At 42.5% G+C, this 15,296-nt stretch overlaps 2 protein-coding genes across 5 annotated transcripts in view; one reads left to right on the top strand and one right to left on the bottom strand.

Moving 5' to 3' along the window:
* The window catches only part of RNF10 (ring finger protein 10), a 202,056-nt gene that overhangs the window by 116,798 nt on the left and 69,962 nt on the right, over nt 1-15,296 (top strand). The window lies entirely within an intron of this gene.
* Nucleotides 4,962-15,296, bottom strand: part of SPPL3 (signal peptide peptidase like 3) — a 60,561-nt gene continuing 50,226 nt past the window's right edge. For 2 of the 4 annotated variants that reach the window (XM_080392687.1, XM_080392688.1), the window contains exons 7-11: nt 10,824-10,930; nt 9,678-9,841; nt 8,211-8,410; nt 7,042-7,151; nt 4,962-6,272 (exon numbers count right to left, since the gene is read on the bottom strand). In XM_080392687.1, the coding sequence (XP_080248813.1) occupies nt 6,201-6,272; nt 7,042-7,151; nt 8,211-8,410; nt 9,678-9,841; nt 10,824-10,930 (653 nt within the window). In that variant the 3' untranslated portion in view covers nt 4,962-6,200. Of the gene's footprint in view, nt 6,273-6,936; nt 7,152-8,210; nt 8,411-9,677; nt 9,842-10,823; nt 10,931-15,296 lie in introns of those variants that run through there. The other 2 variants (XM_080392689.1, XM_080392686.1) reach the window with 1 other exon arrangement.

Genomic DNA, 15,296 nt, shown 5'->3' with positions numbered 1-15,296 from the left:
TGAATATATTGTAAATTATGGAGGGCTTCTAGAAGAGAGACACCTTTCCAGCTTTATCTCAGTCCATATCACTGCTTTGATGATTGATGAAGGCTCATTTCCGTGTAGGAGGAAGGGGTATTATCTTACACTTCTCCTGCAGTAACCCAGCTAGATCAGGAGCTGTTAGGGCTGCTTGCTGCGAGGAAGTGAGGACTTCAGGAGTGCGGTGTTACTGTTCCATGTTCATCTTCACTGACCTCCTGGGCTGAGCTCCAGCTCAACCCGCAGTGACCCAGCACAGTCAGTCACACTTGGGCCATGCCTGCTGCACTCCTTCCCCTCTCTGCATCTAGCTGCTTTACCGTGTCATCAGCACTTTCAGACTGCTTCTCTTCCACATCATGCCTTTCATTTACCAACTCGAAATGCCTGCAGCTTCTCCTCTTCTCCAGGGCAGGGTGAAATTGCCCCTGTACATGCAGCATGGCTGACCTAAGGGGGAGAATAGTGATTAACACCGCAGCAGACAGAGAAAACACCTGAAGAACCTACAAACTAGATGTACCAAATCCCTTGTGGACCTTCTGCAGAGAATATGTGGGGCCGGGGGGGTGCAGCATCAAGTAATTGACTGGTTTTGGAGGAGCCCTGCTGCTGCAACCGACTGGAACCTGCTTTTAGGAATGCCTGGATCACCCACCATGTGTCTTGTTAACAACCTGCTTACTAACCAGGTCAGCTGCTGCATTGATGTTGGAGCCAACAACTGCATACTTAATGCTAACTTGTTGCTAACTTGCTGAGCACTGCACCTCTGCCACAGTTTGCATCAAATTGCACTGTGCATCATCAAATTACAAGAAAGGTGGAGCCGGTCCAAAAAAAAATCACTGGTCAAGGTACAGCATGCCAGTCAGGTTCCTGAGCCTAGGAACATCTAAAGATAAGACTATTAGAGTTTCCTTTTGTTATTACCTAAAAACATGCTTTAAAGGGTGCAAAGGCTCTAAACAATAGCTTTCCAATACTTTCCCTGCCGCCACTGGTCCAGAGGGATCAGTAACCTGTCACAGCACTGTTCACAGCTGTGCTTTGCGGTAAACAGCATGGTTATGCACAAAGCCTGCCCCAGAGCTCCAAGAACAAAGAGCTGGCTTTTCTCAGAGCAAGATACTAAGAGCTTATTCCTTGCTGCTGCTGGCTGAGAGAATTTTGGCTGTAATGCACGTGCGACTGCTCCTCGGGGCTGTTACAGAAAAGAACTGCTGAAAGTACAAAACACAAACAAGTTTTGCAGCATTAAATAGGGAGCTCTTCCTGAAAGCCACCCCCAGACAGCACTAACCTGGCTAGGTGTGGGCAGGGCTGGGCTGTCCTTGGAGAAAAGAGGCTAGTTACAGGTGAACCAGCAAGTTTCATCAATTTACAAACTCAGCCAGCACTGCAAAGCTGGGGCAGTGAGATGGGAAAACTAGGTCATACATACATTAGAGACGGGTAGGGATGCTGCAGCTACACTTTTCAAGGACATTGTGGTTTTTGCCCCACCATGCTTTCAGTGCACGAAACCAGTTACAAGACAGACTAATGGGACTGAAACAGGGGCAGCTCTAACTTGAGTCCTTTCTAAAGAAACACAGCAATGAGGAGTTACTCCCCCCTGCCTTCGATTTGATGTATTGTATTTCCAACGTAAAGCTCACAGTCTCTTCATACGAGTTCCCAATAGACTAACGGAAGAGATGAGCTGTTCTGGCTGAGGTGAGAAATATGTAGTTCTTCCTGGGGAGCACAGATCTGAATCATTCTTCTTGGCTGCCTGGAAGCTGGATCCCCTTCTGAAGCATCTGCTTTGCTCAGAGCACAGCCAGACAGGGCTCACCTCTCGAGTTCAAACAATTTTGAAAAAAACAAACCAAAAAACCCAACCACAACCCAGAAGCACCATCTCAGCCTTCCAAGTTCAAGCAGTGTATAAACTACTTACAGAACTCAGCTGAAATTGCTGTAGTGTTGCTTTCACATCTGAACACTCCTCTAGTAGTCTTTTTTGAAAGTGTTATCTGTAAGAAAAATAGGACAAAATATTTTGATTTTAAATTAAAATTTTGTTTTGCCCCCATTGTACACACAATCTGGCAATGGCCACACATTCAGGTTATGTTTGGGATCTTGGAAAGTGTCAAAAATAGCAAATTTGAAAGACATCCTTAAGTAAAACTCAATGTACCTAGAAGACTAACAGGAAGAGGCAATGGCATAGAGATAAGAAAACATGACAGTGTTGTATCTTGAATGCAAAATGCAGTTTGCCGCTGTTTAGCTAAAAATCAATTTCAAATTCCACTCACTCACTACTTTTAACACGTGGGAGCCTTCCTTCCACTTTCCCCTTCAAGGGGGTTCAATGGTGAGCTGGGGAAGTCACCCCAACCATATGCATATATTTCCTGATTGCCTCAGTGACTTCCCCATCTCACAGAACATCACATACTGCCACACTCAAGACAGGAAACATTCATCTTGGCAAAAGGCTTCTGAATGTCACACGACCGCAGCGCTGGCACCCTGGTGTGCTCCTGAGCCCCTGCAAGCAGCGCAGTACAGCCTCGAAGGCTGGGCATGGATTTGAAAACTTCCCAGGCTGCTCCCAACAGGCCAATACAGACACAGAGTGACCAGCTTGCATTTCTAATACACTTACCCATACTATTCCCATAATACCCATACTGGCTGGCCAGACAACCCCAAGTCATTGCTGAACTCATGTTTGCAAGATCATGACCTTACAGAAACTGCAAAATACAAACAGTAAAATGGCTAAGCTGACTAATCCCAAAGATGCAGCAGAAACTTAACTCCAGAACTGCTGACAGGTTTGTACATTACAATTCTGTATTTTATAAAGCTATAAACACAGTCTAGTCTCTTTACTTTTTTTCCAGAATCCTTTTACTTTCCTACAAGAAAGCTTCTATTAGTCAAACAATTACTAAAATATTTTTTTCCAACAACTTTTCAGAAGATAGGACAGGTGGTTTGGTGATCTCACTGCAGGACTTTGTGTTCAACAAAACATTAATCCAAGAAGGCACAAACAACTGTACCAGACCCAAGAGGGACAGGGAACTCTAGGCCCTGCTTGGCTTCCAGAAATCCAAAGCCGCTCATACAGTTTCATCTTCAAGCTGAGAAAACACGTAGTCGGCCAGACCCAAGAAACATGGACAGAAGGTGGATCTGCGCAGGGAGGGCCCAGCGGCTGAGTAGCATGGTAGGAATCCCTTTCTAATCCCCCCAGTGCTGAGGTGTTCTAGGTGGAAGGAGGGCTGTGGGACAAAGCCTTACAGCTCTAACTTACTCAGAACCCCTAGGGCAATGCTTTTCCCTCTGCGCATGTAATAGCTTGGTATTTAGAACAGTTACGCTTCAGTTAACCTCTGCAAAGTACCAAAATCCTTTTCCTGCCAGTGGTGGCTGCTGTTCCACACTGAAGGGGCTGCAAACACCTTTTCAGTCCAGTTTTTGCTCACCTGGCAGGTAGGTGCAAGCTTCTGCTGGGGGAGCTGGGCAGTCAGCTCAGCGCAGCAGACACCACCTGTGGGTTCAGAAGCAAAGTGTTGCAGTTACAGCTTAGTCTTGTCTTGGTGCAGGTCAGAAGGCTGCAGCGTGCAGGAGCACAATATAGCTCAAAAAGGAAGGCCAAGATTTTTTTCTGGAAAGCTAAATTACTTCTCAGTAAGCATTTCTCAGTTAGCATTTCTGGAACTTTTTCCAGAATGCTTTTGAAGTCTAGAAAATCATTCATAGCCATGCTTTCCTGGCAGGGACTAAAAAATGCCACCTCAAAACAGAAAGACCTTTTGTTGTAATTGCAAAGGCAGGAGGGAACTGCTGTGAAGCTGAATGCACCTGACGTACGTTATCATCAGGCAGATGGATAGGCCTGGGACCATCAAGCAGTAACTAACTGGATTTTTAACATGTTATTCCACTGCTTGGAACCTCTGGGGAAAAAAAGCCCCAACCAACCAACCACCAAAAAAGTGTCTTTTTTCTCTCTCTGAATACCCTCCTCAGTATTTTATTCACTGAAGTCTGAGGTGTGTAGCTGAAAACCGATGCCTGTCTTTTGTCCCAAGCTGACTGCAAGTCTGAGACCTAACACCCGCTATGAACACAAAAAGCAGATTTTTAATTAAAAACTATTTAGTTCATTTAAAAAATGGCAGTTGCCTGACAATGAGCATTGCAGGCACATGCTAGAGGAAATGCTTTCAAGTGAAAGAGATGAACTGGGGGGTGGTGGCAGGGGGATGATACCAAAAAATAAAGTCACAGCATCCCCCTGCCACACCCACCCAGCCACACTTGCTTAATCTTAGAGCCCCCCAGACCCCTGTGCTGCTGCTTACCGCTTCTTCAGAGGCTCCACCCCTTGGAGATCTGTTACAGCAAGCTCCAAGGCTGTCGGCCTGTCAGCCCCTCTGCCCGCAAGCAGTGCCGGACGTGCCTGAGAACAGAAGATGACGTTAATTAATGACAGTACACACTGTGCTGGACAAAATTTTCTGCCATGCTAAATATGCTCTTTTTGTAACATCTGACAGAGCAGAAAGGATCAGGTATTTCACCAAAGTTTCCTTACCTGTTGTAACAGAACCGTACCCCAAAGTAATGTTACTGTTCAGTCCGATTCATTCTGAAACATTCCTGTTTTCCTTCCAGTTAACTAACAGTTACCAGCATCTATCAAACCACCAAGAGCTACAAGCTTTTGGGAGAGCTCCCCACACCCAATCTGACAGAGTATTTTAAAGGAAAAATGTTCTAGTTACCTCAGGGAAGCCTTTCAGTCAACAAAATAACAGAACTGGAACTGCTGGTTCAAAAAAAAATAATAAATCCACATTTTAACAGGCTACAGGTACAAAGCAGTCAACACACAAGCTCCAACCAGTCACAACAGTAAAGGACAGTTTTCTTTTTTCCTTTTTTTTTTTTTTTCTTCAAGGGGCAGGGGCATGGAAAAAATACAGCATACTAATGCAACAAAATGCAAAAAATACAAAAAAATAGAAAATAGAAAAAAATGTATTTACAAGTGATACATTACTATGATCAGAAAGCACAAAGACAATTGCTGCTATAATACATGCACTGGGTCAAGAAGGAACTACTAAAAACCTGCAAGGGAGCTGTTTGTAGAAACATAAAAGAAAAAAAAAGACAAAAAAAAAAAGAAGACACCCCCACCCCCCTCCCCCCTCAAACAAACAGGTTTGGGTTTGAACTTTTTTCTTCCCTAGTTTGCTACATTGATCAAAATCAAATATCCCCTAAAGTCCATGAGTACAATCGGTACAAATACTACACTTGGTTTGAAACTGCAGGTTCAGTTGTAGGAGGAGGGGGAAAAAACAGCAGCTCATTGTAGATCCATATACAAGAAAGCCATAGTAAACTGCTCTACATGCTAAAAATTACAGCAAGCCCCTGTCTGCTACATAGCATGATCTTAGCAGGTTTTCCTTTTTATTTATTCATATATATATCTATATGTATGTATATATATATGTATAAAAATCGTGCCCTTTTTCACTGCAACATGACATCTGGGTGGAAATGTAACTTGTTACAACAAATTTTTATATGTATACTGCAAGAAGTCACTCAATGTCTGTGGATTTAATAAGTAACCTCACACCACAGGAAATATTTAATAAATCAAAAAAACCCAATATTGTGACAGAAGACCTTCTGTCTCAGTTCTTTTCGAAACCGAAGTCCAGCAGGAAACTGGTCCCAATGTCCATGAGAGGTTCTCTGAAGAAGCTTCAGTTTGCTTAACTGTTTTTTCTTTTAGTGTTCACAAGCTTTTGAACGACTTCAAGCCGTTTTCAGTTTCAAGTCTGTCTCTTCCTCTCTCAAAGGTAATAGTCTGGTACTAATCCATCTGAGTGAGGAAAAGAGGAAAGTGGCTGCAGTTGCACAAAGGGTCCCCAGTTCCACATCTGCAGGGAGATACGGAGTCACACACAGCTCCGGGATCTTAACTTTCTTTTCTTTTCCTCCTTTTAATACGAAGTCCTTTCGTACAAGTCCCATAATTGGTACCTTCCCAAGTACCAGCCAGTCCAGCTTTAGGAGACGACCAAGCCACAAGTTAAAGTGAAAAGGACCAAGGCAGAAGTTCAGGTCACTTTCTATCTGGTCCATCATACTTCCAGGAAACGGGAGCTGCTGGACTTGGAGTGGAAAGGCTCAGACCACATGCGACGTAGATCGCCCTAAGGCAGGAAAACAGTAGAAGGACCATGCCCTCAGAAACTTTAAAGTTCATTTAGAATTCAAATTTTAAAATGCATATCTACTTGGAAGCATGTCTTTAAAACTAAAACTTTAAATCTACTTTAAAACTAAAGTAGATTTAAAACTAAAATCTACTCTTCACCTGTTTTGCAAATTACAATAAAACCAGTAAAAAATAAATCCTTTCCCTGTCAGGCCAGGCCATCTTATTTTGGTGGCAGATCTACCCAAAAGAGGTTTCTCACGGAAGAAAATATTCATGCAGGTGGAAAACTCTAGCCTTTCCACTCTGCAGAGCGTTAGATGTGCGTTTCAACAACAGCCCTGTAACAGGAAAGGTGAAATTTTAAAATTTCGGTTCAGAACAGGTGACTGGGAAGAGGTAAACAAGGATCTGCCTCTCCAATCTCTGTTCAACCTTTGTGCACGCATTTTTTCATGTCCAGCTGGGCAAGGACAAATTCACTTATTTAATTAAAACAGCGTTTAATACTCCAGAATTTAGTTAGCTTATAATTTTTGTTAATTTATGTACATAAATTATCTTCTATTTCAGCAGGTCATTTCTCAGTTCCTCAGTCCTCCAGACTGAAGACTCACCCCAGCAGCAGCAGTACCTTAGCTCTGGGCCAGGGCTGTTAAGGACATGCATCATCCTCATGAGAACTGCTGCCCGGTGCAAGAACACTGAACCTGCTTCCAGCTGACCCCAGAGCTTCCTGCTGTGAGCACGTAATCCTGTCTTACCTTTAAATAGGCCATGGTGAGGAGCGGCAATAAAGTAAAAGGTACCAAATAGAGTAGGGCGGGCTGGGCTGCCCGGTGAATACGAGAAGCTACTGTTGCAGTTAATAGACCTGTAAGGAAAAAAACTGACTATAAATATCTTTAGGTTGCATATAGATGTTCTCATCATTCCATCCACACGTGGCTCCCTTCCCCACCATTTTAAGAGACGAGCTGTGGAAAAGTTACTTACCTGCTTTTCCCAAATACAATTGAAACAAACCAAACAGTGAGAAATTATTCTATTTTAATATTGGGCTGTGTTGAGCCACTTGCTCCAGTTTTGAATTTCAAAGACTTAGTTAAGAATAACTCAAACAAAATGCACAAAAATTGAAGGGGAGGGAGCTGAACGCACCACAGTGATGTGCTGCTCCAGTGCTGGTACCTCCTGAGACTGTCAGCCCGAGGCCCCTAGCATGAGAAACAGGGCGCCAAGAGGAAGGAAGCATTGTACCCACCGGGAATGGTTTTCCTGGGTATGTGTCAAAAGAGAACATAGGGGGAAAGATGGGGGGCGCGGAGGAGGAAGGCTGCCGGTAGGAAATTATCTTTCCTTTTCATCCTCAGAAGGACTGCGAGAGGTCAGGGTATGCACACACATGTCCTGACCTTAGGGAAAAATCTATTTTATGTTAGGAAGGAGAGTGATGGCTACATCAAATTATAAACAGCATTCCAGTTGTGACTATTTACCATTTTCTGTATGTATTAGAATGTCACAGGATCATAAGCATTAGCAGTAGAATGCAAAAATGCAGGAATTATCTAGATGAATTACCTAGATGTATTTTTGCACAGCACAATCCATCTAGAAACTCCCGTATTTTTCCCATAACCCAGGCATGAGCTAGGACACCTACGCTAGTAATGCAAAGTATAAAAAGTTGCTAATAAAAATACACCGATATCTTTTCCATCCTCTAAATAAAACACAACATCTTAAAAAGCAGACTGTAGAAGGGTTTTTCTCCCTAGACCATGCCACCAAAACCCAAAGAGAAGATTAAAACAGAAACCAAGTGTTCTCTCAAAGCCTCTTTACGCCTGCTTCCATCATCTTTTAAACCTACTATAATAATCCAACTTCTGCTTGCTATGCAGCTATCCATATTAAACTAATTACTCACCTACAAAATATCCAATAAGTGTGCAGTGAAAGTAAGAGACCTTCTGCATACGTCCAGAGATGTTCCCTGGCCCGGGGGCACCACAGGAATCACTGTTGGCTTGCTTTTTGTAGTTATCGTAACGTAGAACAAAGCAGAGCAAAAGACCTGGCATCACAATATCTCCGATCCCCAGCATAGAGAAGTGGCTGCCTGTGGAACTAGAGAGCAACCAAAAATGGGTTCATGCCCAAAACACAAGGTGACAAGCTCTAGACTCCTCCACTTTGGTTTTGCGCTTTGTTTTGCACATCCCTTCTTTCTACTGGCAAACTCTTACATAGTAGAAGCTAAATGCTGGCTACTGAGGATTTGCTCCTCGGTGATTTCACCACCACCTCAGCACAGCTGTAAATGTAACCATTTTGACATAATGACATGTTGCTCTAAACCAGTTTATTTCTACCAGTAGTGTTTAAGCTGCTTTTGCTCTTAACTCAACTCAGTGAAACAGATCCATCGACTCAGTATTTCAGCCATGTCTCCTCTAAGCATTGATGGGAGGTACCAGTTGACCGTTTTATTGAACTGTTTGATTAACATCGATAGACACTGCACCCTCATTCCCATGTGCACAGATCGCCTCTAATACAAGGCAATAAGTCAACTTATGGACTTCTCAGATCTTTGGCCTCAGACAAAACACACAGAAAACTATAGTCTCACCAGATTCCCAAAAAGAGCCAGCTGTTAAGTAGACCAAGAACTAAAATTGCCCATTATCTTAAAACCGAGATACTTGTCAAGAAAATGAGGTCAAATTAAGTTATCACAAAGTTGACAGAATGAATAATTTTGGTTTTATCATTGCGGACAATCAACTCCTAACCCCTGTAATTTCAGCATCCCAACATCTAAAGAAACAAGAAGAGAGTAAATACACCAACATGACCTGCTGCATAACTGCTGACGCACTGGAGCTTACTGTCCCATCAGGCCTATGCAGATCTGGTTAAAAGTCTGAGACATCAAGGAACCCCCACAGCAGAGGTGTGAAATAATCTCCAACATGACACTCACCCGGTAAGCCACCCTTGCTTAGATCAGTTTCTAACTCCCTTCCCCATCGCTTGCAATTACACAGTAATCAAGACTACTGTGACGGCACAAACCTCAGGTCTTTTGCTTTTAAGCATTAGGTCATAAATCCTACAATAGCAGTCATTAAACTGTAGAACTCACACATATGTCGAAAAGCAAATCCTGTTCTGAACGAGCCACCTGTTAACCTAATTAGGATTATTTCTGCACACCGTGAGTCAGCAAAGAGTCCAACCCTCACTACTCATTATGTACCTTTTTATCAGGAAAAGGGAGTGACTAACGAGGGAACTAAGTTGGTATTTTCCAGTATAATTAGTGGTACTACCAAGTACAGGAAGGGAAGGTTTTTCTTATATAGTACAGTAAAAGAACTGCTGATTTTACCTTGGAAATACAAGTTTACCAGGCAGCGACAGACGGGGAACATCTCTACCCACATTTGGTCCCAGGTGAAGTTTCCGGGATAAAACATCAAGGGGGTTATCTGCTGGTTGTGTGGCCACTTTCACCATAACATTGCTGTTAAAGATGTAGGCAGAAAAAAAGACCTGTGGAGCAAGGAAACCATCAGAAATTACAGACTGCAATTATATACTCAAAGCTGCATGTGTTTTTGCTTTGCTTATTCAAGAAAAGAAAGGATATTGTCTAAAATTTCCATATACGTGTGTTGTATATATATGGTGATAAAAAGCAAAATGTATTTCAAAAATTCAGATAAAGTTTTTTACATTATTAATCCTCAAGAATAACTGGAATATACTTTCTGATACCAAGATATTGATCGGTATCTTGAGATCCTTTGGGAAAGGATCTGTCTGGACCACAATAGGTGGTCTAGGACTACAAAGGCAGGTAACAGGATACTGAAAATACGAGAAAGCTTGAAAGCAGAGAAGAGGTGAGTGAGTGCTCACTCGTAAATGGAATGATGCAACACTTGTTTCAAACAGGCTCTTACGCTACAGCTCATCACACTGGGAAACAGACTGGCTGTCAGAAAGCACTTCCCTGGATCAGTGCTCAGTGTCACACAAAAGTAAAACAAAATCCTTTCAGTATTACAAAATATATTCTGTCAGGTTTCTTGTAAAAGCGCAGGAAGATTTTATGCCAACCTCAGTGGCTATAAATCAGTCTGCATTCCTATCTTGTGGATTTTGCTGCTCATCAGATGTTGGCATGTGCATACTGTGCAAGCATGGATAAGGCTTTGTGTTTACTTGGAAATGCTTGTTCTGATCCTCAGCCAGGCTTTCAAAATCTGAGGTCCAATTTCTTTTTTTAAATAATATGCCAAAGTTGAAATATTCTAATCATGTTTCTGCTTTTGTCAACTCATTAGCAAGGAAATCATTTGGTATCCTGCTGCAGACTTTAATGCCTCAGAATGAAGCAATGAAGCTGATCTTCTGGCTTTGCCAGATTTCAGCAACTTCATACTAGTACAATTCATGTAAAAATGGCCCAAGGCCAATTACAGATCCAAAGGATAAAAACAGTTTTAGCAAAACCAAACAAAACACTTACCCAAAATACATCATAAATTAATAACCCAGAGAGTAGCAAGCAGGAAACCTTCAGGCTCGGCAGCCGAACAAAGGCTATCATTGCAACACACAGGCCCATAGCCAGAGCTACAAAATGCAAGCACACAATTAGTTCATTAAAAATAGCAAAACAAACAGAAAACCCACCAACCCCAAGCCAATACCTCCCCCACAAAAAACACTCCAAAGGAGCCCCTGTTCACACTTGTGCAGCACATGCACTAGATTACTCTCTATTGTTTCCAGATAGTGAAATTCTTCTTATCAGAGTAAATAAAAATCAAAACACATTTGGTAGCCAACTACAAACATGTCCCCATGGAAGCAGAAATCCCTCTGCAGGCACAACTGCCCATTCCACTCAACTTCCACCAGCCGCCACAAAGAAATGCTTTCATGTCTTGTGCCCTAGACTCTCTCTCTCCCCCCCTGTAAAACACTGACTACCCAGTTAAAAACAGAAGCAACAAAACCACCTTGAACTCTTCGTACCCCAAACACAAACCTCTACTTTTACACTATTAGGAGGTTTTTCTAGTAAATGTATAAAATAAATAAAATCCTTGACTCTTAATTATGAAGTAGCATGGTTATGTGACATGTTAGAACAAGATACGACAAAAGCCTACTCAAACCCATCTTCTGTTTGGGCAAGATTGTGTAAGACTGCCCGAACACTAACTATGAAATATTTGCATTTAGATCTACAGGGATTTCCCAATGACAAAACTCGATGTGAAGGCCTACCTACCAACAGGGAAAAAAACATGGGCAAGTCTTTTCCTAACCCCTCTCTCAAGGATGAGTTTTCAGCCAAATCAACAGGCTGAACAACATGCTACAGCTCAGATGTTAGTTTTGTTCCAAGGGGAATTTTGTCAGGGTAGAAAACTAGAAACATGACACAAAAAAAATAATTCCCAGTTTTCACATTTGTGCGATTTCCTGCTTCTTTAAGCCTAGCCTTACCTACCGAAGGTACTCAACTGACAATTGAATATTTTTCAACTGGTTACAAGCAAATCCCTAAAGAGATACTTAAAATACAAAAATTAAAACTTAAAAAGCAAATCAACTTTCATCTATTTACAAGGAATGGAGCCCTGTTAGGACCAGATTACACTCAACTGTGCAGACATTTGTAAACAAAATGTATTTATTTGTCTAACATGACACAGAATTTGTAAAGAGGTGCGAACCTATTCTGACCAAATGAAACCACAGAGAAAAACTGATCCATTACGTACATGCCCACCAACATGACAACTTGACTCTGCCAAAATGTACAAGCTAACCTTTGGAGTCTGATGCTATAATTATGTAACTGTGAAACTACCTTATGCTTGTATTTCACCTGAAAGATGTGGAGTTCTTCCATCAAAACACTGAGGACATGTCCATACAGATTCAAGGGAAAAAAGTGCCACCAAACGCCTGCTGGCGTGGCTGCCCGCAGTGCCCAGAGGCTGCAGCCCAGCAGGGACTTTGCCAAACCCACCTTCTCTTTTCAGAACTGACAAGCTTAGCACAACACCAAGTGTCAGCGCTGCCAATTTTAACAAAGCAATGGGATTACTCAGATAAAAATGTACCCTAAATCATGCTGCATAACTGTAGCTACAAAATGTAAGCAAATTATTGAGGTTTTGAGAATTTGACACAGCAAAGCAGCGAGAACGAGATCTGTGCTCAGTAATTCAATATAGCCTTCAGTTACAGACTTCCTCTGGCAAAAGAGCAAATACAAGGGAACAGTCTGTCTTAAATCAGAAAGGCTTCTCTAAAGCCAATGTTAATAATAGCTCAAGCAAGCCTATATTTAGGAGAGGATTTCCAGGTTATAATTAACTAGAAGTGGAAATATTTTAACCAGCGTGAAGTGTTTTCTATTGTACGCACACCCCATTTCTCCATCACAGAAATGAATGCAGGCACACGTGCAAGACTCTTTCATCAAACTAAGCCAATACTGGGTAGAAAAGCAGATGGAAAAAAGTCCTTTAGATGACAGTGAAATGCACATGCTCATAATTATGCGGTTTTGCAACTGCTTTAAGAAATATTGGTGGATTTTAAAAAAACAGAAGAGAAGCAAGAATGCCCGAGAGCAAGTACAACTAATATAGGCCAAAGTGCAGTCGAACCACCAACAGGCTTCTCTAAACAGAAGCCAGCTTTCTTTTCGAATGAAAAAGTCCAGAAATCATATGAGAAACAAAGTCATCCATATCCAAGCTCACAGATGGTGATGGCAAACTATGTAAAACAGATCTCCATTGGAATATGCTCCAGACTGGGGGGAAGGGGGGGGGGGGGGGTACGACACACGAAAAAGGGATACCGTGAGGGTGAGGAAAAGAGGGAGCATGCAAAAAAAAGAGCGTGCACATGAGAGTGTGAAGGGGAGAGAGAGGAGAGAGAAGAGCCACACAAATAGTACCTCTGGGTTGGAAGTGCTGGGCAATGGATTAATGAAGCTGAGTAAGAAAGAGCTCACTGAAAGGGTTAACCTTCAATTAACACAAAGAATTAACTTTGGAGTCCCTGCAAGCACACTCATGGAATAAGGACGTTCTGAGGATTAACAATACTCTTGCATACGTGATTCGACTCTCTGGATACAGCGTATTTTTCAGCTTTACGGCACTACTGCACCCAGAACAGAGGAAACCACCAAGATGCTGGTGGTGTGGTGACTGCTTTACAAAGCGTTATGCAAGCCGGCAAGGCTTAAACTTCCCCCACAGGCCACCACCTGACCTCTGAAAGAAACAGGTACAGAATTTCTGATCTAATCGTGTTCCTCTAAAACTCTCAAAGTGTATTTTAAAGAGCGCGAATAAGAACACATGTCATGCAGCAGCCCTCTACCCACCTGCTGCAGCAGTGAAGGTCTGCAGCAGTTCCTGGGGTATCCATGACCCTTCAAGTTCACTTTGTAGCTACAGACAGACCCTGCATACATCTGTTGTTCCCCTTGTACATCTCCAGCTATGTCCACTATTTAGGAAAGCTTTTACCCAGGTTTTACCAGGGGACAAGGACCATCCTTGATGATTCTGTCATCAAAGAATCTGCTCAGAAATCAGCATTTCAAGACTTATAAATGTAATTCATCACAGGCCAGAACAACCCCCTGGAGATAATACCTGCTCGTTCTACCCAGTGAGGTGTCCCCGGCTTTAGGAACAGTTCAACCAACTGTACCATGCAGACGAGGGAACTGTGGTATTTGAGCAATGAAGACTGTTCTGGCAGGAACTGCCATACCTCGGTTTTGTAAGGACTGGAAATTACCATGAAGTATTTCCCCACCATTTTACTCGGCTCTAAAGTAGAAATACTCTCTCATAAAGAGAGAAACAACTGCACAACCACAAACCACACACACAAAAAATGAAATGTGCTGTTAAGAAGAAACACCTGCCCCACTTCTCCCTCTCATTGCCCGGCCCAGGCAACGTGAAGCACGTTCACAACATCTGTTTCATTTTCTGCCGACAGTGAAACAGAAGATCATCCCCGTGAAAGCAGGGAGGAGGAGTTAGATCACAGCACACCCAGCAGCTGGCAGGCGCTGGCTTAAAGCAAGTGCTCCACTTGCATATATTACCGAGCTGTGCTTATTGCCCACATTGCCCTCCAAACAAGATTAACTGGGGTCTCGAGCTTTCAGTTGCAGAGAAGCAAAGGGTAACGGCAGAGATGATGTGATCCCACTTGCAGCAGTATAGTATGAGGACTAAAACTGCAGCGCATTTCCCTGATGAAGGCCAATAAATGCTGCTCCCTGTTCAATGTCACTGACAAACATTGATTTAACTGGATTTGAACAAATGATCAGAGGCTTACCTATACAGTTCAAGCTCCCTTAGTATAAACTACATAAAATAATCCAAAGCTAGACAGTATCAACACAATTCAGTAAACCATAAAAAGCCACCAAGAGAAATAAAATCCAAACATCACTCTGCACCAGCAGTTCCTTACTCTGCAGATTAATTGCCTCAAAGCTCACTATTCCAGACTGAAGTGCTCACAAAACCAGCTATTTTGAAGTAAATGCTTCTGTCAATATCTCAGTGTGGACAAGTCTTCAGATTTCACCAAAATCCACACCTGATGCTCCATTTAGCTTTGTAGCTACTGCAGATCAAAAATCACCCCTGATTACATGGTGGGCTACTCTGTTCAATGCAAAACGAACTTCATCTGCATTTCTTCATTTAGTATCCTTTAAAAGGTATTCCCTAACATACAGCAGGTGGAAGTTGTAAAGCAGCAAAAAGCATGAGAAAGAAATAATGAAGGTGCCACGAGAGGGTTCAGTGCTAAGGACTTGCTGCTGCTCCCATCTCGTTTAGGAGGAGCGGGAAAGCTGCTGGGATATATGTTTTCTATTGCAACAAACAGTTTCAAGGGCAGTAATGTTGGCCCAGCTATTCTTCCTCAA

The sequence above is a fragment of the Falco punctatus genome (assembly GCF_963210335.1).
Source record: "Falco punctatus genome assembly, chromosome: 1".
Lineage (NCBI taxonomy): Eukaryota > Metazoa > Chordata > Aves > Falconiformes > Falconidae > Falco > Falco punctatus.
The sequence above is the reverse complement of the archived record's forward strand: the minus strand, read 5'-3'. Positions and strand labels throughout refer to the sequence as shown.